Here is a 24,723-nt window from a genome sequence, read left to right as displayed (position 1 = left end):
GAAAACGTGGACAAAATTTAGTGCATGTAAAGGTTTTTAATAAATGAGTGAAAGAAGTTAAAAAGAAGAAAAATTCTGTATTGTAACAGGAGTGATTGTATGAGGGTACAGTCATGTTCAAAGCATTAATGCATGGTGTGATATGCACCATCACAAATTGAATCTTTGTAAACTAGTTGAGTTTTAACATTAGAAAGTGAATAATTTAGTATATATAAATTTGTGAATAATATAGTAATGTTTGTTAAAATGATGAGTATTTAGAAATATCATATATGTAAAATTTTAATTAAAAGTATGTTATACATTATGAAATTCTTCCTAAATTGTAGGGTATTGAATAATACAAATTAGCATTTATTAAAAAAATAATACTTTGTTATATATATGATGTTATTGAAACTTATGAGAAATCTCTACATTTAATTATTGTTTACTTATTATGAAAGTAATTAATTTTGCCACATAATCTAAATAATGTACACTTTTTTTTTAATTTAATTTTTTTTTTTTGTAATGATATAAAGTAGTAATATTTTGTTTTACATTTACTGAAATTTATGAATGTTCATAATGCCATAAAAATGACAAAAAACATATATCGATAAAATGGGTTTTAGAATAAATTGCATGAATGATCTTAGAGACTATATAATTTATCCTTTGCATAAATAATTTTTTTCTTTATAACACCTGGAATATGAGTGACTTCATGATTTTTAACATAGTTTTGCAGCCTAATTAATTAAAAAAAGAACAACTTAATCAAATTTTTTTTGTTCTCAATAATAAGTCTTCATCATTCATTTTAAGCTTAATAGTAAATTTGGTGTAAAGAGGGGAATGCAACCAAATACTACCACTTAACTTCAGTAAAAAAACAATTATGAATTTTTTTTTTATTCGTGACTCACTACTTCTCTACAGGTTTGGAGAACAAGACTTGTATGACTCAAGATGCTGCTAAGAGTAAAAGGTGTCAATCTCTCCTGACTACAAAACTTAAATTGTATTATTATCATCTGATACAGCATTCCCAATTAAAAATTTAATATAAGATTAGTTACTTAATAAAGTGATACATTTTTCAATTTTTTTTATACATTTATGAAGGTCAACATACAAGAGTTAGTGAAATATAAGGTATATTTTTGTTTTCAACATTTATTTGAACAATAAAAACATGCTCACAAAAAATAATGGTTCTTGACAAGGTCGTAACCCCAAACTGTGCATGAAGTGTAGTCAAATTTTCTGAGCGTCACCCTCGTTTACGAGAAAATTTATATGTTGTGCAACTAACAATGGAATCTCTGATTTTGACATGAAGCTATTTACTGTAATGTGAATTCCAAGGTGGACAGAATCCCTCCCAACATCTTCACCATCAATATCCCACTATGTTCATACGCAAGGTGTGAAGATATAAGTTCAGTTAATATATGGCTGACCCTCAAAATGAATATTAGGCACAAAAATGTAAAAAATACTTAAATATTACCATGTCATTTATATGGGCTAAATTTTTTTAAATTTTAATAATATGAAAGAATTAAAAAATATATATATTGTTGAATTTCTAATTATGTTATTAATGAAAAGGTTAACAACCAAAACAGAATATTGAAGTTTTACTAGGCTACCTTATTTCCTACAGTGCTCTGATTCTGATTATCAATTGATTTTAATACATTGTCACTCTATTATTATAGGCAGGAATAATACAATTTATTTATAAAATGACATTTATAAAATGTACTTTTTTTTGTCTATTTTCTTTTAACCATATATAGCTGGTTATGAAGATATTCTCCTCAAAGTAAAACTATAAACTACTGTAATAATACAATAAAACTTATTGTTTTATTCTGTTTATGTGGTTAATACTATTAATAACATGGACAGAATAAAATTTTAGATTTAACTTAAAAATCCTACTTTTGATAGTCTTTGTTACTATTTTTACATCTTATTTCTTTAGATACTGAAAACATACGCTAGTGACGTTGATATGAGTAATTTAATTATTTAAGACATTGAATATGTTGATCCAAAATATTTTCTAGCATTTGGGTCTGTAGAGGGAAAGAATGACTTACACATTTGAGGCTGGTGTTTGAGGCAATTAGGTACTGCCACCAGATTAATGAGTCAGGCACATTATTGGTCATCTGTTGCCACATGGTAGCTTTTTTACTGTAATACCATGTCACTCGCTCACTAATTCAAATGTAAATTGTGTCTTTTAATTTTAAGAATTGCTTATTAGAATAATGTTTTATTTTTAAACAACTACACTTTAGACAATGAACTATGCAATTGTAATATCTTGGTTTAGTAAACACTTTTAATGTGTATCAATTCTAGAAATTGCTATAATAGATGAGAAGTTTATGTTGAACATTTCATTTATACTTTCACATTATAAAAGAAAAGTGTATATATTAGGCCATCTCTTAATACCATAAACATGATGTAACTTTTGTTTACAAAGTAATGTATTTTTGTGTGTTTACGGTATTAAGAAACTGTCATACATCATGTTTCAAATACAAAATTATTTTTTACTCTTTTGCTTTTCCATGTATATAAAGTTCAGTTCTCTGTTTCTGGCTCTCGGTATGGTTCTTTTGACGTGTGTTGTGTATTTTGTTACATGTGTGAATAGTTATTGCTCAATTTAGGCCTGTTGAGAAAGGTAAAAAAAAATGAAGACAGTTGCACAAAATTGTAAACAATGTGTATGATTTCATGAAGAAGGAATCTTTCACTGTAGGAAATTAAAAAATATCAAGTTGCTGAATAGAAGTGTGAAGAGAGAACTGCAGCTGCCTGTGGCATTTCCAGGACTCAGGTTCAAAGTCTAAGAAAATAATAAAAAAAACTTCTTCATTGCAAGGAACCAAAATGTTTGTACATCACCACAAAAAGAAAATGAAAGAATCTAAACCAGTTACGGGATTAGATGATTTTGTTAAAAGGTATGGTTAGGTGAAGTGTGAATGAAGAGATAAGGGAGCTGCCAACAATTAACAAATTCTGTAGAGAATTGAAAATTAATTTTAATGGTAGTGAAACTAGTTTAAGAAGAATTTTGAAAGAATTAGTTTTTAAGTGACGCAAAAAATAAAACGAAAGGAAAATTTTAGTTGAAAAACATGATATTAGGCAGAAAAGTATTTAATATTTGCAAGCAATTAGTTATTTAAAAAAATATAATAGGGGATAGTATAGTTAGATGAATCCTATGTTTTATCATCTCATTCAATGGCAAAATCACGAGCTGATAACAGCGGTGCAAGACTTCATTTACCAATAAATAAAGATGAACGCTTAATTATAATTCATGTTGGACTAGAAATGGGCTTTATTTCAAATTCAATGTTAACTTGGACAGCCAATTTCCAATGGTAATTGCCAAAAGTAGCAATTGCCATGATATCATGAATACTAAAAATTATTTAGAATGGATTGAAGAAAAATTAATTCCTAACCTTTCTCTTGAGTTTGTAGTAGTCAACAGTGCTCCACATCATAACACTTCTTGTGAAAAACTTCCAGTGTCATCAAGCAAGAAACAACTCATGACTGTTAGGCTACAGAAACATCATATTCCATTTTCATCTCAGATGCCTAACAACTTTTGTTTGTTAGTAGTTGTATGAACTAATTACGTTGAGAAAAAGTAACAGAAAATGATACCAATTTGACAAATTGTTAGAAAGAAGTGGGCAACAAGTTCTACGATCTCCATCTTACCAACTTGATTCAAATCCAATCGAGATGGTAAGGTCAGAGGAAAAATGACGTGTGAGTCACAACACAATATTTAAGATATCAGAAGTGCAGATTAAGATAAAATGAATTCAATGAGCAACAAACACTGGAAACCTTACTGTAAAAAGGTTATAAAAATCAAACGTGAATATTGGAGCCAAGAGTTTTTAGTAGATTCTCTGAGAATCTTTCACTGTCTCTTTATGTAGTGTCAATGATAATGACAATTACACTGAATATAGGGATGACAGCGAGGAGTGTTCTAGCCGAAGAATAAAACAGACAATTCATTTTCAAGTAAATAATCAAAATTACAGTAATAACAATCTGTGGCAATATTTATTGTAGAATTAATAACAGGTAATATTTTGTCATGTGTTATAACATTTTACAAATTTAAAGTACAGAATTAGTCGACTGTATTAATTTCAAAATTGTAGCATTCATTTGTTACAAACAAAGCAATTATTTGTTAAGGGGGATTATTAAGAGTGAGGAACATTTTTTTACATTGGGTAGTAACTGTCGCCACTCCAAGCTCACTGTTACTTGGTGGCAACTGTATTTTAGAAATAATGATCTAGGAATGATTTAATTATCACCGGAAAAATAATAATTCATAAATGTAAATTCATAACAATAAACTAATATATAATTTTTTAAATAAAAATTTCATGATCTTTACATTCTGACTTGTGTATACTTAACAAAAATACAAAAATTAAACTTCATTTTTAAAATAATACTGTTCAATTTTTTTACTAAAGCTTTTTTAGAGTTATATTTTATATATATTTATTGTAACTTGATTTTTACAAAACAAACAAAAATTTACAATAATTAGCTTCCGGTTCTGACCGGAAGTGGGTTAATGAGACCATATCTTCATTTTTCTAAGCAGGACATCACAGATCTGTATTCTACCCAACATTATTATTCTGCAAAGCAAAAAATTACTACCCAAAACTTGTCTTCTTTGACCTTAATATCCCACTTCCGGTCAGAACACGAAACTGATAATATCACCAAACTTGAAAACATATGTGGTTTACAGTTGTAAATTTTTGTTTGTTTTATAAAAAATCAAGTTTTTGGGGCTTAAAGAGTTTTTGAAAGGAATCCAGGATTAGTTAAAGTGGAAGGTCATTCAGAGGTTAAAGATATCACTTAATGGGAAAATATCTCAGACAAGACTATCTTTGTCCCTAGAATCAAAATTTGTGGTAAAAGTATGTGGTTCCCATTTAAAAAAATGAACTTACATTCTAGTCAGCCCACTTCCAGTCGAAACAAGAAGTTGGCAATATGACCAAAACATGGAGCATCCCCGACTTTGTTGTTAAATTTTTTGCATATGCCTTAAAAATCACTTCCTTCAATTTTAGAAGCAGTGGACAGAGTGGTCTAGGACACTCAAGAGATTATATATATATATATATAAAATCATTAAATATTAACTTGATTTCCAGTGCAACGATATAGCACTGGCTCTGAACTTAATTGGCTTATTTTACGGAAGAGCAAAAACAAGAATACTAACACACATGTTTTGTGCTTCTATAGCGCTTTGAACTTAAAAAAACTTAATAAATATTTCTAATCAGAATTAACACTTTCTTAATTCATATTGGTATTTGTTTTGGATACTCAAATACTGAAAAGAATTGTTATTTTTGTCATATTTAAGAAAATTACATTAAAAATAATGAATAAAATTACTGAGATCAGTCTTATTAAGTAAAAACGAATAAACAATTATGATAAAATTATTTATTTATTGATAAACCAGTTACAATAATTAATATGTTTTACAATATAATTATTACTGTTGCAGGTGGATAACATCTGCATGCAACAGATGGTAAAAACAAATAATATATAATATAAAGATAACTGATCGTAATTAATTTTATACAGTCATCGAAAAAGATTGCAAGAATCTTGAAAATCTCAGAAACCACCAAGAATTTTTTTTTTTTAAATCCACCACTCAAAAAGTTTTTTTTACATACGAAACACAAAAATGTTTTGTCATCATCAATGACATTATTAAGCATTTTACTTGCAAATTCAATAAGTTTAAGACAATCCGTAGGTTTAATTTGATGTTTAAGCTGAATTTTATAAGCATGAAGGCATAAACACTTACGCAACACATTTTGAATAGTTGTCTTTGAAATTCCTAACTGTAAACTTCTTCTAGAAATTTATTTTTTAGGGCTTCTTAAACAACTCTGGCGTACATGCTCAACTGCTTAGTCACTAATTTTGGACCGTCTGGGGACTATTTAATTCCATGTTGCCAGATTCCTTAAACCACCATCTAATGCTGTTTGCATGAGAGGGTCCATTGCCATAAACACACTGAAAAGTCCATTGAACAGTTATAACTGATTTATACTCTGCCTACCACAAAGTGCACTACTGTGCTTTCTGCTTAACTGTCATCATTGCATTGACGGACAGTTGTATTGTGTGTATCGGCTCAAGGTCACGTCTAAAAAAACTTTATATCCCAATTATTTTTCAGTTCTAGTTAATAATACTTTGATCTCAATTACATACGGAAATATGCTATTTTTCATTGCTGCAACCTTTTCCGATGACCTGTATTTATTAAAAATTATTACATTTTTTAATTTAAATTGATTGACCTAAAAAACAAAAAATACAAAGCTCTGTAACAAATTATTATAAAATATCTATTAAAAAAAAAATGACTAATTTTGATGTCAATAAATTAATATTTACAAGTATTAAAAATAAAATTATCGAGAACATAATAATATTGATCTTAAATTCAGAGGTAATATTTCTTTATCATAAACCAAAAATAAAATAAATGATGCATACAAATAAATTAATCTTAAGAAAGAAAGCGTAATGTGAAAAATTCTCACACTTGCTTTTATTTTTAATTATCAGTTTCATCATCAGCATTATCAGTTTCATCATCAGCATTATCAGTTTCATCATCAGCATTATCACTATCATTGTTTATGATCATTTTCTACTTGTAGACAGCAATAAAAGTTGTCATTGCTCTATTATAATTCCAGATTAACATAGTCACTGAAATGTTAATCTTCATTTTTACAAGCCAGTAATACATTTTTTTGAATCTGGAAAACTAAATCTGACATTCAGTGCCTTTGAATATAAAAATGTAAAAATCATCAGTTTTGTATTTAAAATAAACACTGGTTTAAATTGTTTTTTTTTTTCAGATGAAGATTTACAATCTTTGAGCCAATGAATTTTATTTTCATTTGCATCAAAATGCCTAATATTTTATACTTTCCTTCTACATTGATTTAAAATGTAAGAAGTTCTTTTATTTCATACTTATGGCTCTTTGACGCTGTTTGTTCCATAGTGTACCGACCCACGGGATCATACATATTTAAATTTTTCTCACATTCCTAAAGCAATAGATGCATTAAACCATTTTTGGATGATCTGGTTCAAACAAATGATTGATTTTTAAATGCTCAGTTTGGATAGCATGCCACAACACAGTGTACATATTTCGTCCCACAGGTGTCAAATAAAAAAAAAAACAATTGGTTCTGTTACAGGCATATTCATTGTCTCTATTTTTTAAAAGCATGTTAAAAGAAAATATTAAATCTTTTTTTTTCATAAATAAAAACTATCTATTTATGATTAGAATATGTTTTTTGTGAGTACAGAGAACATGCTAATAAAAAAAAAAAAAAAACAAAAAAACATAAAAATGGGTAAGTAATTTTTCATTTTGCTCTGCTGTGAAATAAGCCAACAGGAGTTACACACTAGTTTTGATCTTTTGAATTCCTACAATTAAATCAGAGGGAAATGATAAATTTCTGTTTAATTTATAGGTATTATTTTTAAGTGACAACAAACACTAAAATCTCTCTATTGTAAACAAAATAAATATATGTTATTATTAAATAGGATTTAGTTATTAAGAACAAAGAGTAGTATTAGTACTTACAATCCTCTTATCCGAAATATAGTACACTTTATACAGATATATAAGTGCATTGGACTTTATTTAAGGACTTATCTTTCATCACTTTCAATCTTTTGCCAATAAGATAATTGCATTAATTACATTAGTACAATGACTAGATCATAAAAAATTACATTTTGTTGCATAGAAACCTGAAAATGAAATTTCTGGATATTCCTCTGTTTTCATCCAATCAGAGTTGCCATGAGCAATCATTTTTTTTAGAAATAACTCTTAATCTGATATGTTATACAAATGTTAAAACCCAGATCACAAGGTTATCAGAACTCTAATTTGATTCATCATTTATTAATCTCATTTCTTATATTATTCCCCATATAAAAGTTATTTCCTTTAATATAACTATATTTAAATAAGAAGAGGATTGCCCAGAAAGTAAAAATCACTTTTGTTTTACAACAGATTTATTGTATTTAACTTAATATACGCATCATAAACATTTTTTAGCTATTTTTCCACATAATCATCTCCTAAAAGCTATCTGTCAAATTCTGGCACTAGTTTTTGTATGACAGTCATCAAAGAAGTCTGCCAGTAGTTTGTTTGTTAAGCCACTAATAAACTGTCCTATGTCATCATCACTTTCATAGTGGTTTGTCCAAGTAACTTCTCCAATTATGTAAACAGGAACAGGTGGAAATCGCTTTGAGCAAGATCTGGACTGTGCAGCAGATGTTCAATAACATCTCCCATCTGAAACCTTTGTAAAGTTCACAAGTTTTTTTGCGGCATGTGGATGTGTATTGTCATGAAAGTAAAACACACTCCACAAGTCAGAAGTCTGGATGATTTTGAATTGCAAAATTTTGATTTTATCAAAATTTCCAAATAAGAGGCAGCTCTGCGAGATATAAACTCGCACATTAAAACTCCATGGTGAAAAAAAAACTGTTGTCATCACTTTGTGTTCTAGAAAAGTTTTTTTTTGGGATTTGAAAGTGATTAAGAATGATACCACTAAAGTGATTTGACGTTTACTCTTGGTGTGTGGTGCAAAACTCACGTTTCATCACCAGTCACTATGTGATCCAGCATTTCATCACCATCTCTAGCATATGAACTTTGCCCCTGAACACAGAAATGTGATTTGTCAGAAAACATAATATTTTTCATCTTCTTTGGTCCATTAATATGTACTTTGGCCTACAAGAACCTTTTTTGCACATTGCTGGTGTTAAAAGCTGCTTTTTAGCTGGCCACCAAGTTTTCTGTCCAGCTACAAGAAGTCAGTCTAACAGTTGTCTCATGTAAATCTGTTCCGCTGGCTACTAATTCTCAATTTAAGTCCACAGCACATAATTTGGATCAAGTCTACTTTTATTCACTAATAATCTCTCCTGTGTTTGGGTAGTTTTTCTTTTATAGCCACATTTGTCAATCCTTTGAGATGAAAAGGAACCAGTTTTATTTAAGTATTTTAAAATAGAATTCACTATCCCTAGTCTAACACCTTACTCAGAAGCTAGTTGTTGTGTCATACTGGTATCCTCAAAAAGAAAAACGATTTTCAAACGCTCTCTTTAATGCCCATTATTATTATTATATATTCAAGACGCACAAAAAAAAAACAAAAATATAATTTTATAAAAAAAAATTTGATTTTGTAATAAAAAAATGAAATAAACTTTCACAAAGCACTATGAACATGAAAATTGCTTATTAATTAAAGAACAAAAACCTCCAATATCTTAAAGAATGGATGTGGTCAAGCAGTATAACTGAAACATAATAAACCAAAAATTCCTGTATTCAAATTAATCTTCACACCATCATAAACTGGTCGGACTTTATTTTATAATACCATATTTATCTCTCATATTAGATATGCCCAATTTATATTAGGTCTCAAATAATCTAAGACTGTTAGTAGTCATATCATAATGTTCTTAATTGCATATTTTTTGTACTTTTTATTATTGCAGTTATATAAAGTACCTTTCATTTTTTCCTTTTCTTCTAGCATTTTGCCATTTTTTTTATTAAAATTTTTAGTTTGTTTTTTGCATTTGGTAATTATAAATTTGTAACAATTTTGTTTTATCTTATATTTCCAATAAAAATTTTTTTAATTATTTTGAGTATATACCTATTTTTTATGATCATGGGTAGTACAAATCTTGACATTTTGTAATATTATCTATCAGTTTCCTGGATACAATAATTACTGTTTAGTTTATTAGCTGCAAGGAAGGTATTTTATTTTATTTTTAAATCAAGGAAGGTTGATGGTTTTATTATTTTCCATTTCACATTTAATTTACAACCAAAATATTTTACTGATTTATAGAGTACTTGACACAGAATAGTAAATATTGGAATGTAATTTATTTATCTAACCCTTAACAAAATGTTATCATATAGGTAACTATATATAATAATCAAGGCATAGAACATATGTAATATTCACAATACTTATACAGAACAGTCATATAAAACAAATACATCACAAAAGAAAATAATCTACAGGGTACATTTAATTATATAAATAAATAATATTAATAATTACAATGAAAAAATATCACGTTAAAAATCAACAAGTTAATTAACATACAGTCTGTAAGTGGGATATATTTTTTAATTAGCATAGAAAGGTCTTACCTGTACTGATTGTAAAAGTAGCAACTACCCAGATATTGAAAATAACATTTGTGAAAATTTACCAGTTCCATTTACAGTTTATATATGCTTTTTTTTATGAGCTTAGCTTTTCTATATTTATAATCTAAAAATAAAATCTTAGAGTCGGTAAATAAAAATAATTGTTAAAAATAAAACAATGCGTAATTCTGCACAAAATAAAATAGGACATTTTAAAGAAAAACTTTAATGTTAATATCAGAGCCATGTTACATTCATGTACTCGTTTGATGAAATCCAAAAATTTTTAAAACTGGCAATCAACTTCTTAAGATCAACAAAAGAGAATTCGACCTGAGTAAAATTATTATAACTTCATAAGAATCCACACTGTCATAAGCACCTGGATCTATTAGATCTCAACTGTAATTTATAACAGAATAAATCACACATATAGTATTAAGGGATAGACAATAGTTTCTGGTAAATGACTAGACAGGTATACTTTATAAGTATATTCTTTTAGTCTAGTCCTTTGAAAAACAAAATCTGCGAGTGGTATGCATCAATTCAAGCGGCCAGAAATGAGAAATTCTAATTGCTGATTGGAAGTACTCATGATCACCAAAGGGCAAGAATATTGATCTTCAGGAGTCAAAAAAAAATATTTTTCCTAAAACAAAGGAATCATTCACAATGAATTTGTCCCTGGAAATCTTGCAAAAGGAAGTTTCACCAGACGTTTTTAACAATACAAAAGAATTTTTTAGCACAGAAACTGAAAAGGTATATGCTCACTCACTCATCCACACTTATTTCCAGATTAATCTTCCTATGGTCAGTTACTGTTACCAAAATTAAAATTGCTATTAAAAGGATTTTTTTTATGCATAACATCAAGTCTTAAGATCACACTATAAAATTTTCAGGTCACTGCAGTCAAAATTACATCATGATGTTCACTTTATTGATAAAAAAGGAATATATATTTAAATACAATATGTACACACTCAGTTGTTGTTTCTATGTTTCAGTTATTAATTCCAAAAAACAATTAAATTTTTTATAAATATAAATAATAAAATTGTGAAGAATTTTGTTATCAATAAAATGAAGTTATATAGCACAAGGGAGTATATCAGATCAGCATTACTTCTGATATTTATAAGACTGTACTTCATTTTTGTTTTTTAATAAGCAGGAATCCAGAATACTTCTAAAAAAAAGGTATATTACAATTATGTTTGTGTAACTGTTGTATTAGAATAACATTTTTGAGCGCTTTCTCTTTAATTTGATGATTATCATGATCATAGAAAAATACTGAACCAAAATTATATTTTTACTTTGGAAATATTTTTTCATAAATCTGATTGGGTTTCTTGCGACAAAACATTCATCACTTCCAGGGTTATAGACACTACTTCTACGGGTGCTTCCTTAAGATATTAAAAAACGAGTAGTAGTTCAGAGTTTAAATAATAAATCAAAAGCAACAAGAGTTAAAATATACGAGGAATTTCTTGATGCTACAACTGGATTACATGTATTGATTTTAGCAACCATATAACAGAAGATATTAGGTTTCTTGATCAACAGTTAGTTCACAACATACCTAGTTATAAATAACAGTGCCAGCCACATATTCACAAAATTGTTTCCTAGGTTCTCAACATTATATTTTAGAACAAGTCTAATATGAACAATCTAATTTTATAGATATCAAAAATAATTCACACTGGTAACCACAGATATATCTGTGAACTTTAATGTAACAAAAAAATTTAAAAAGAAAATATACTTCTACGATAAAACTTTATTATTTCAGTTTTTTTTGCCATTAAAGATTTGATTAGAGATATTTATGACCCTTGAAACATTATCAAGAAACAGTGATTTCTCACCACGTAAGTAATTTTTCTTTAGGGGAAAAACACTAGCAGTGTACATTTTTTTCAACGACATTACTGCAATTATTTGAGCATTAAAACAAAATAGATTCAAAAGAACAAATAATTTACAATTTTTTTTTAATATTATCTTTAATCTAATGAATATTCACTAGGAAAAAATTTACAAAACTCATTCAACTATTTTTTGTAAAACTATCACTTATATTGCAAATTTTTCTTCAGTATACATTGTAAAAAATTTCTAGTGTTTCTACGGTCAGGATATATATACAAGGATAAATCAAAATATATATATTGATTTATCCTTGTGTGTATGTATATATATATATATATATATACACACATATCAGGCAATTCAAAAAACTATAAAGCACATAAAAATTTAGATAACTTACAGATTTGGAAATCTCATTTCATAGCAAAACACACATCAAGTTTTGATTCACGTAGTTCATTAGTACTGAACTCAACCACCAGTACTGTGCGTTTTGATTTCACAATTTGCAGTCAGCAACTGTAATTTCAACATATTTTTCATAGAGTACGGTATGGAGCCTCCCAGTAGGCAAACAATTGGCACCAAACTTTCATTCAAGACAGGTTGTTCTGTTAAAGATACAAAATCACCATAACAACCTTGCACCCCTGAAGCTGCTGTGGAACAACTCTGAGAAAGCTCTGTATGCAGTTCAAGATGATAATTTAACATGCATCATGCAAGACTGGCATTCCACAAATGACTGTTTGGCACATAAAGCCATTCAAACTAACCATGGTTCTACATATTACAGATGAAGACAAAATTGCTCGGCTCCAGTTGTATGGAAATGATGGATAGAGAATTGCATAAGACACATTTTTGCAGCCAAAACTGTCAAATATGGGGTAGCAAAAACCCTCCCTTTGCAGCACATTCATGATAACCCTAACAAAGTTTTTTGTGCCCGAAGCAAACAGTCTATTCTTCCAGGAGGCAACTATAAATGGTATAGTTTACTCGGACATGCTTCACAATTTACAATAATAGATGCCATTATTATCAGCAAGATGGGGCACCAACTCGGAAGTTTCATATTTTCTTGATACCTAGATTCCCAGGTTGGATTGGTCCAATTGAATGACCACCTTGCTCCTCAGATTTAATCCTACTGATTTTTTCTAGTGGGGTTTTAATGTGCAGGTTTATGTACTGCCTTTGCCTGCTGATCTTATTGAGCTAAGACTTCAAATTAACATCGCAGCTGCAGAGGTAACGCCAGAATTACTGGCAACAGTCTGGAATGAAATCAACTTCAGGTAGGATGTATGTCATTACAAATGGAAGCCACATGGAACAAAGATGAAAGTTAGGTGACACTGTGTTTTTGTATGAATGTGACCTCAACCAAATCTGTAAGTTATCTCAATAAATTTTTATACACTTTAAAGTTGTGAGGTTCTTTTTGAATCACCTGGAATGTATACTTCTCACTTGATCTTACCAATCATCTACACTAACTATATCAGACAAATATTTTAGAAACATCAAATACAATTTTTATTTTTTTATTATATTAGTCTGTCACAAAATTCATTTATTTGCATTATATACTTCCATTATTGAAATATTAGGACTGTTGGGAAACTTGGACAAAACTCATGCCATAAGTTGACACAACTGGATATTCATGAAATGATTTTCATCTTTGCTCATCTATAATTGATTACTGTTAACTACCATTAATGGTGCAGTTCTCCATTAAGTCAATCCCAAAAATGGCCAGCCAACCTAAAAATAACATCAAATTCCAGACTTACTGGAGAAAAATGGTTTCCTGTTGTCTTCTCAACACTAAATATATGGCCTGATGCATGCAAATCCAAGTTACATTCAGCCCAACAAGTGATGTGATCCTTTACTCTGTTTACCATAGTGTCTGGTTGTATACTAAACATAATTATTCTCAAAGAAAACTCCATGACTGATCAGATTCTTACAATACAGATGTTTTACATGCATCACAATTCATAAGAGACAGATAAGATCTAAAGCTTCAAATTGATACATACCTTTCCGATGTGAAACAATATGTACTCTAGTTTAACTTCCAATTTTTAATGTAAATCTAAATTGTTACACAAGCTACAAAAATTACATACTCTTAAAAATATCTAATAATTTATTATTATACATAAATAATGTATATACAAATATAGAAAAATAAATAGTTTTAAATGAAACAAAAAAATTGTTTAACATTTAATTTATTCATGTAATTTATCACAAAGCTGGAAAAATAAAACTACATGAAAGCATTTTTGGTGATAATCAGCCAGATAGTGTAAAGAGGTCCTTTCCTCAATAATCTTAACATATTTGTGAAAGAATCATGTTAAGTGAAACTTCTCTTTGCTAAGGCTTGTTATTTTTTTTAGCCAAGAAAGTTATATATGTTATCAAATTATACACAAAAATTACTGAATTTATTGATCTCCATAAGATTTATAAGTAAAACCTTCTACTAATGTAATTCTACAGTTTTAATAACAAAATATAAATATTGATATATTGGTTGTTTATATATCTATTTAGCATTACCAGTCAACTACTACTAGTTGCCTGAAATTACAATAATTTTTATACAGCTTATTGCTTAAATATATCTTCTCATGGATTGTTTATGTAATGAAAATGGTATTCCTTACAGGTAATTGTCAATAATTCAGTAGAATGTGAAAATTTCAGTATTTATAATAAATTCTTGTAGATACAAGAATTACAAAATAAATTAAAAATATATAATGTTTGTTTAAAATGCACCAGAACCATTAAGCTAAGCTCACGTACGAGGTATGTAAATAAAGTAATGAGACTGGTTCAGAAAAACTTTTTATTTACAATCCAATTATACATGGACTTTTATCACCTTCAAAGCAATTCCCTTGGGAAGCCATGCAACGCTTCTAACAGTTTTCCCACTCTTCATAGGAGTGTTGGAACTCCGAATATCCTTAAGGTGGTCGGTTAAATTTTTTTTTGTTTTCTACTGTTCTTAAATGGTGTCCTTTAAAGTCAGGAACAGGCAAAAATTGCAGGGACTCAAGTCAGGTGAATAATATGGTTGAGGAACTACAGGAATATTTTTCTTTGCCAAAAGCTCATTAATTGAGAGTGCAGTGTAACAAGGTTTTTCCATGTCATATTTATTTGTCAAAATCTGATGACAGATTGTATGGACAAAAAAGTATGGTTCAAATTCAATTGTTCTGCAATCATTCTGACAGTTAATTGCCGATCGTACCTTATCAAGTCTCTGATTCGCTCAACACTGTCGTCACTTTTTGACGTTAACAGTCTTCCAGAGTGTGGATCATCTGCAACTGATTTCCAGCCATCTGAAAATGCTTTAAACCACCTAAAAACTTGGACTAGTGACAGCATCATCTCCTTACGCCCTTTTCAACTTAAAAAAATTTGAAGTAGCATTCTCACAAAGTAACACAAAACATGACAGCACAACATTGCTCATAATTAGTATCACCACATAACACACAAAAACACATAACATCTCACATGGCAACAGTAGACTAAAAATATTAACACAACATAAATCGCTGTTCATATAACCACGTTTACTAGTAATTTTACAGTGCCTGCCACTTCAGCTGCCAAAAAAAAACCCAATTATATATTCTTATATTCTGAGAGCTTTCTTCCTATAAAAATTACAGAATATTGCAATGTGTAGTATTACACTACTACTTTACTTGAGGGTAATTTATGTAAGAATTAGAACCCTACAACCTCAAGAAAATTTTTAGTACAACTAATTGTAAGCATTATATAAAAATTTTAAATAAAAAAGCTAGTGTGTGCTCATTAAAATTATTATTACGTAGTATATTTTACCAACATATGACGAATATATTTTGTTTTTAATGGTTATTAAAGAACTACTGATTTTATTATTCCCTCCGGCAGTTAATGGAAAAACCTAAAAATGTGACAACTACAATTCAAGTTCTTAACAGTGGAGTTTTTTAAAAAAATTTCAGAAATTATTTTTTGGTTGGGATAACATTCATGATTCATTCACATGAAAAATTGTATCATCCCAACCAAAAAATAATTTCTTTTTTCTTAACATGGGTTTCTGTTTAAATCAACATGGTCAGAAACCAAATGTAGTATCAATTGGTGAGCAAGTATACAGGAAGGAAAATTGTACACAATAGTTTCAGCACAATCATCATTATAGGACTGCAGTCCAGTATAGTATAGTTATCATCAACCTTTTTCCAACTCATCTTCAGTAGCAAAACTGCCGTGTGATGTCTAAACAGGGATAATGATGATCATCATGATGTAAGTATTAAATTCTTAATAGGTGTGAGCAACCCATGATAGGACATTCAACTATTGAGAATTCACCATGGACTGTGCTTCCAGTGCCAAATTTGATCACGCTGAAGATAAATTAAAAACATAGCTGATACCCTAATCCCTTTTGGATTAAGTTTCTAATCCCTTGTGTTTTGATCTATTTCAGTTAGTGAATTTCTTTAACTTTGCTGATAAAATCAAAAGTTAATATCTGAATTAAAGTTAACTGAATTTTTTTGTACACATTGAAATAAATCCGTTATTGGGTTATACTACAGTCAGTAATGATTTATGCAGTTAATAAATTGTAATATTAGATAATTAATCAGCAATGGAATGAAAAGGAATTTTTCTAAAGTGTATACTTAATTGTTGAAAGAAAAAACATTTTTTTAATAAATTTGTTTTTCTCTTCATTATAATGTATAATTATATGTATAATTATACATATAATACATTATATGTATAATGTACATTATAAAATAATCTAATTTTAAAGTAAAAAGAAAGGTGAATCCTTATAATTAATAAATGGGACAATCCATTTCAAGTGACCCAAGAATGGTTGCTTGACCAATAAAAAAATTGAAAATTACCCACTTGTTTCCTGTCTCAGGACCTTAAAACTATTTTTTAAATTTTTTTATTTCCCTGTGGTGACCATTTTTGTTACGGTGCGCACATCTATTTCTTTGATTGTAAGAGTTTACAGAAAAAATCATAACTAAATAACTATTGATCCTGGAAGGATGAAACAAAAAACAATTTATTCACATTTTCTCAAAGTAAAAAAAAAATTGGTCTAATGGTTTATTTACCTATCGCTCTTCTTTCTGTGAGGAAATTACCAATAAAGTTGAACATTAAAAACTGTGAAAATTTCTCTTTTGGTAAGTTTTTTAAGAGGCAGGGATGGTATACACAGTTTCAATTACATTTTTTATATGTAGGTATATGTTAATAGTTTCACCATTAAATCATTATGAATTTTTGAACTTTTTTTTTTTTTAAATTCAAAATTTGGCTTCAAATAACTCAGATGGTGCTGGTGAAAAAAATCTAAAATTTGCACAACTTGCAGTATTTTTTGTAGATGTTTATGGCAAATAAAAAAAATATTTCTTGTGTACTGTACTAATAAAAAAGTTTAAACATCTCAAAATCATGAAAAACCTGTTAAAAGCGATACCAGTTTGACTCACTAAATAAGTGCTCCAAGGGGGTTTTTTGTCTTCTTGGCACTTTAATATTTTTATACATATTATTATAGTTGAAATAGACTGTTTGAACCATTCAACTGTAAAGTGTTCATGTTATAGCAGGTGCTTGAAGTCATTTCCAGTCGTCAGGAAAATTCATGTTGCAACATGTTCATTTATGGTTGTTGCATCATTTAGCTTTGCAGATACAGACTGGTCAGTCTGACAGTCAGTGAGTGACCTGTTCATATCTTTACCGAGCATCTCAAATATCATTCTGCGTTTGGAAGTGTTTATTAAATAAGTTTTACTTACAATATTATATTTGCAAATTTTAATATCAGTTAAATTCTTACATTATTTTCAATTAATTTCACACAAAACAATGGAAGAACAATGTGTCATAAAACAGTGTAAGGTACAGTGCCAAAAAAACTCATTAAAATCTGTGAATTTAGTGATGAAAACCAACAACTTATTTTTAAGTGTTAATTCATATGTCACTAGTGTTTGTAAATATCATGAAAAATAGATTTTGTTAAAATACAGTCACCTGTATGGACAGTTCTGTTGTGACCTTTTGAGAACTTATAAAAAACAGTTAAGAAAAACTTAAGCATCAGAGCAAGCCTCTGCGTTGAATGTTTCAAAAATATTTTTACTCAGTAGAACAGAGAACTATATGAATGTGTACACCAAGAGAAATACATTGTCACACATCATCACAATATTGAACAATTGGATGCTGCTTGTAGCATTTTGGGTGTATCACCTCCATCAATTAACTACAGTGATGGGCCGTTCTCACACAATTTCAAGGGATTATATAAGAGATATCACAGCTGTTTGTTAACCACACTAAATAATAAACTTTCATTGCTACAGAAAAAGACTATTTCATTGAAGAATAATTTTGCTACAATTTATATTTTCTTTGATAGTGTTTACAAAATAATCCAATATAAAAATGAATTCTTGAAAAAATATATAAAAGCTACTCATTGAAATCTCAGTTTGGGTAAGTTTTACAAGCATTTTTGAATCAAAATTGTATTAGGTTACTGGTATTTGTTAAATTTCATTAAATTACAATCTATCATTAAAAATGTTAAAAAATCAATTTTAAAAATATTGAAAACTATCAACATCAACATAGGAGCTAAATATAAAAAAAATGAAAAATGCAAAAAAGACAAGAATCCCCCCCCCCCCTTGGAGCACTTTAACAGGTTTTTCATGATTTTTGAGATGTTTAACTTTTTTATTAGTGCAATACACAAGAAACATTTTTATTTTCCATAAACACCTTACAAAAACACGCAAGTGTTATTTACAAAAGTTGTGTAGATTTTAGATTTTTACCATAAGCACCATCAGAGTTATTTGAAGCCAAATTTTGATTTGTTTTAAAAATTCATAAGATTTAGAGGTAAGTATACCACCATTAATATTATTTATAGTAAAACTACTAACGTACAAAAACTCTGAAACTGTGTATGCCATCCCTGCCTCTTTAAAAAATTACCAAAAGAGAAATTTCAGTTATATTCAACTTTATTGGTAATTTTCTCATAGAAAAAAGATAGGTAAATAAACAATTGGACCAATCTTCTACCTTAAGAAAATATAATAAAATTGCTTTTGTTTCATCCTTCCACGAACAATAGTTTTTTAGTTCCCGTAACAAAAATGTGAAACCAGTGAATAAATTTCAATTTTTTTTTAATTTGTCAAGCAACCAGATTATGATTTTTTGTGACACTTCAAATGGATTGACCCAAATAGCAATAAAATTCTTTAATTAAGGCTGAAGAAACTAAATGCAGTTTATATTGGTCATAAATAATTGCAAATGTCTTTTACTATAATCTCAGACTGATACATTTAGTTACATGTTTTTACAAACTGTAAAAAACTATTTAAACATAAGCTATATAATTGTTTGAGCAGTACCATTGCTACAGTGTGCTGCTTAATCGGATACACATTACTCTTAAAGAAAGTATAGTTCAAATAATTCATACCTACCAGTTAACAGATAATTGTTAAACCAGCATAGAATGATTCCACCCTATTTCTCACACTTTATACTTTTAACAGCACAAATTGTAAACAATTTACAGCATAAAACACTGAGAATGTAATGTCAAGTATTACAACACACAGAAACTAGAATAAAAAAGAGAAATATAAACTGATAAGTGAAGACAGTGGACAAAGATATTTATTTTGTGACCTTTTTCTGCGTGAAATCAACCACAAAGAATAATTTCTCAACCATTCAATAAATTCTTTGACAGTATGAAAGCACATCATAACAATGAAAAAGAAATCAACTATTAATAAAAGAAAGCCTTCAAAGGACAAATTTAAAAAAAAAATTCACAGATTTTAAACTATCATTATTTTTCCCCGAGTTAATGTTACTCAAAACTAACAAAGCATATTATTTTAAATTTCAAAACTTTTGCTCAATAAATATTAAATTAATATTAAATATATCTTTTGAAAATGAAATAATTCATAACATTTTGAAATATGTTGATGAATTAACATATAATTTTGATTAATTATCATGTTAATGTTGCATATATATATAAATTAAATACTTAAAATAAATAAACAAGCTATAAATTTAAAGACTACAATGAGCTTCAAACTTTGACATGTTTAAAAATATGTAATGATATATAAATGTTTAACTATCAAAATTCTTTGGTTAAGTAACTTACTTGACTCTGTTGTTTAAAGTTGCTATTAAGAGGTTCACTTTTAGGCTCGTGCTTGCTCGTCATTATCTACTTCTGCTTTACAATTGCTTATGCAATGTGAAACCTTTCAGATCTATGTACTATAATGAATCCCCACCTCATAACCAATACAACAGACTAACACCTACAGCTCTTCCATCTCTCTTTAAACTCTGAATAATGGTAAGACTATAAGTAAAAAGATTAAGACACATACTTTTATCGATAATGTTTTATTTTTATTAATTCTGAATACAATGAATTTTTATAAATCCCACAGAAAATAATAAGTCTGAGCATTCAAAATATCTTAAGCTACAGAAATATGTCAACAAATTATTTTTTTCCTTTTTCTTTTAAAATAAAGAGAATTTAAAAATAAAAACAATATTAATAATATAAAGTATTTCTTACAATAATTAATTAATAATAATAAACCTTTTGTCACCATCAGGGAATGAATATTTAATAGAAATCAATGGATGACTTTGTTTTTAAAAATAGGTATAGAACAATGGGTGGGTATAATATAGGTAAAGAAAGCGGTTTTAATTTATTATCTGTTTAACAGGAGGAGGAAAAGCCTGCAGGAACAAGCCATAGGAAATTTGGGTTAAGGAAGCAAAGCTCACATCACTATGACCAGCCTTGAGAAACTGTCATGGCACAAAATTCTCACACTCATTCACACACTCATTCGCTATTAGCATATACAAATTATTTCTCAACATTATCGCGCTTTTATACTAAATGCATACACACAACTTAATATTACAATCGATTATTCTATACACATTAACGATCAAACAGACATACTTACATGCATACAACATTCACACAACTTAGTTCGATTCAAAATAACAATCGTTAATACATTTGTACAATAATATTGGAAACACGACTTATTCATGAATCGCTCAAATAGATTATCACACATAGCTCATTGATACAATGCAAATAATTCACTTCCATACCTTTGGAAGTGTTTTTAGGAACACACTTCGGCTGGCATGAGATTCACATACATACAAACGAGGGACGCAATGTCAGGAATAATTGAAGCGTAAAGTGTAGTAACACCAACCAAATCAATTGGTAATTACTTTGGCCTTATCAGGCCTCAAATCACAGTAGCTTTATCAATTAAATAATTTTACAAATTTTTACCATTAGCTCAGGTAAGAAGTTGACCTACCTAAAAATAATTAATTATATCTAAAATATTCCTAAATTATTTAGTCTTGTCACCAAAAATATAAACCTTTGCCTACATTTTTGTACAATGGCTATTTAACCAATAGAGCCAACGAGTACCTTACCTCAAAAACATTTTACAATTTATTAAATAAAAACAATCCTCAATCATAATACAATAATAATAATAATAATAATATAATAGATTATTTTTCACAGTCCTGAAGTGTATCACTAGAATAGATGTATTAATCAAAATTAAAAATAATCAGTTGCACATTATTTATTAGAAAAAAATTCAAATACAATTTAGGAATGTTTTGTACCAGCAATGAGAAAAACGCAAAACAAGCACACATCTGCATGATGCTTGATTTCTTTTCACTATAATTATTTATTGATTGGAATTAAGTACAAAAAAAAAAATAAATAAATAAATATTCCAACTGGGAAAACACATAACATAATAAAACATAAACCCAATTATACGATGATGTAAGAACAACTTCTATCATCAAAAACTAACCTTTAAAATTACAAATGTTAATAAAAAAGAAAATAACATGTTTACATTAAAATATTTACTTAACTTTCAATATGTAAAATCTAAGAAATAAAACACTCAAAAAAACAACTTTTTATAAAAAAAAAATTAAAATTATACAATATCCCTGTAAAAAATGTAATAACTTTCAGTACACAGTTATAATCCATCAATTATAAATTTAATGTAATGAAACTTCTTGAGACATATAACTCTTAGGTCAATTATAATACAAAAATTACTATAAGAGTATTTAAACTATAGAACATCAAATTCAAAAGTATATTTCCTTAAAAAAATTACAAAATAAAAATAACCATAAAAAATTACAGATATCTTTTATAATACAAAACCAAGTAAATTTCTGAAGTTCCACTCTTTTGGTTAGGAAGTTGTTTTTTTTTTAATCTTATATATATAAAAAAAAATCCTGCATATCATAAATAATTATAAAAATTTACATTAAAATTTCAATGGGTAAAAATATCAACTCTTGTAATTTCCTGTGGTGATTTTGGACAATTTTATAACTGTTCAATACATCACTTAAATTTTATTAATTAACATTGCTAGTCCAAAACAACTTTGATTTGTTGCTTTCTCTATGGTATACATTAAAAATTATAGATTATGTCTAATTTTGATAGTTATCAGTATAATTATTTCTTAAATTACTATTCACAGTGATCGCTTTAATTTATACTCTTTGGCAGAGGAAGCGACATGTCTACCTGAGCTTACAAGGACCGATGCTCTCTATCAAGGCACTTCAATCGAATTAACAATGTTCATAATCAACGGTAAGAAAGAGTGAATGAAGTACCTTTCGATTAAGTCAAAAACTTTTTTTTCAAATTTATTAACCAAAAGCACTTTGCCACTCTCTGGTAACCAATTTAACCACTAGATATGTTATTTGCTTTAAAAAAATTTGATATCGCAGAAATTACATTTTTCCACATGGAAAATTCATCCGGTAATTTATCCAAAAAGATTTTTCCTGAGAAAAGATAGAAAGAGTCCGTGTCTGCCCCTCAGCTCATACAAAAAAAAACATCCACTCACTCAGTCACTGAACCGCACCGCACTTCACTGCGCACCACACTTGCAACTCTTGCATTTGCACTTCATTTGCCGGACACCATCTCTTGCTCTGCCTCTCTCACCCAGGTCCTCGTCCAACCATCAGAGTGGAGTGGGGATTTTTGCAGAAGACAACCAAAAAGTAGGAATATAATGACTGTCGGCCCATTTCTACATTCTAGGTTGGATCTGCAAAGAGGGAAAATTAACACTCTAAATTTAAAAGCTCAAGTTTTAAGTTTTATAAATAGAAAATTCCTTTCATTTTAAGAGTTGTGACCTGAAATTCTATTTTCTAAAAAAAAGACAAAATGAATACAGAATTTACAGATCAAGGCAAATCCACTTATTTTGTTTATATAACCTTTTTATCATTTACATTACCAACAAAGTACAGTAGTTCTGATAAATTATGAAATGACACCACACACAAATTCATACCACATTTTCTTTAAATAAAATTGTCCTACATAAAATTCTATTTTCACAAATGTTCAAAGCAGACTAACACAAGTAGCACATCACACATGAAAAAATCAGTTTCCAGGTAGGTAAAAAAATAATACCTCATGATTTCACATTCAAGTTTCAAACTAAAATATAATTTGCCTGTCAATCATAAAAATCCTAACTACAAATTACAAAGTCAAAACAGAAGCAGGACTGAAGAAACAACCATCTTATAATTAGAATATATTTCAACTATTCAACAAATTTAACTATTTAGTTAAAAGCTCTGTTAGTACTATTAACATAAAAAGCAAACAAGTTTACAAAAAAAATATTCAAGACATTTTTTATGCCTCAATTGTTAATGCACAATTATCTTGGCAAAAAAAACCTGATCATTATCCGTAATTAACATTCAAGGAAAGATTATTATAATACATACATAACCAGTAATTTCTCTTTTACAATAATTTCAGTACACAGAATATAAGAGAATAGCAAGCATAATCACTGTTTCATGTTCTATGTTGAACTCACTTTTACCTTTTACTAGTAGGCAGTTCAATTCCTTTGATCAGTTAGGTATTTTCAGTCCTGCTTAAAACTCTGCGAGTTGTATTTTGTTTTAAATTGTGTTTAAATTGATATCTTAACATACATGTTGAGTAGAGAATTTTAAAAAATCTTTGCGAGCGATTTGAGGCATTAATATTAAGAAAAATATAATATTAAAAGATATGTCTGGAATCGCTTCTTTTTTTCTTTCTTCAATTAGCTAACTATTTTACCCTGATTTCTGTTCCCAAGGATAAAACAAAAGCCATACTTAAATTTTTGGGACTCTGGTAAGGAGAG

At 28.5% G+C, this 24,723-nt stretch overlaps 2 protein-coding genes across 5 annotated transcripts in view; both read right to left on the bottom strand.

Moving 5' to 3' along the window:
* CarT (Carcinine transporter) overlaps nucleotides 1–20,712 on the bottom strand; it is a 121,144-nt gene extending 100,432 nt beyond the window's left edge. For 2 of the 3 annotated variants that reach the window (XM_075356203.1, XM_075356204.1), the window contains exon 1: nucleotides 20,580–20,706. In XM_075356203.1, the coding sequence (XP_075212318.1) occupies nucleotides 20,580–20,642 (63 nt within the window). In that variant the 5' untranslated portion in view covers nucleotides 20,643–20,706. Of the gene's footprint in view, nucleotides 1–20,579 lie in introns of all 3 variants that reach the window. The other variant, XM_075356205.1, reaches the window with a different exon arrangement.
* The window catches only part of Fs(2)Ket (Importin subunit beta Fs(2)Ket), a 77,179-nt gene continuing 73,104 nt past the window's right edge, over nucleotides 20,649–24,723 (bottom strand). The window contains exon 16 of one of the 2 annotated variants that reach the window (XM_075356199.1): nucleotides 20,649–20,786. In XM_075356199.1, the coding sequence (XP_075212314.1) occupies nucleotides 20,717–20,786 (70 nt within the window). In that variant the 3' untranslated portion in view covers nucleotides 20,649–20,716. Of the gene's footprint in view, nucleotides 20,787–20,811; nucleotides 23,608–24,723 lie in introns of those variants that run through there. The other variant, XM_075356202.1, reaches the window with a different exon arrangement.

This window comes from Lycorma delicatula, chromosome 2, assembly GCF_047948215.1.
Source record: "Lycorma delicatula isolate Av1 chromosome 2, ASM4794821v1, whole genome shotgun sequence".
In the NCBI taxonomy this organism is placed as follows: domain Eukaryota; kingdom Metazoa; phylum Arthropoda; class Insecta; order Hemiptera; family Fulgoridae; genus Lycorma; species Lycorma delicatula.
This window is presented reverse-complemented; position numbering and strand designations above follow the sequence as displayed.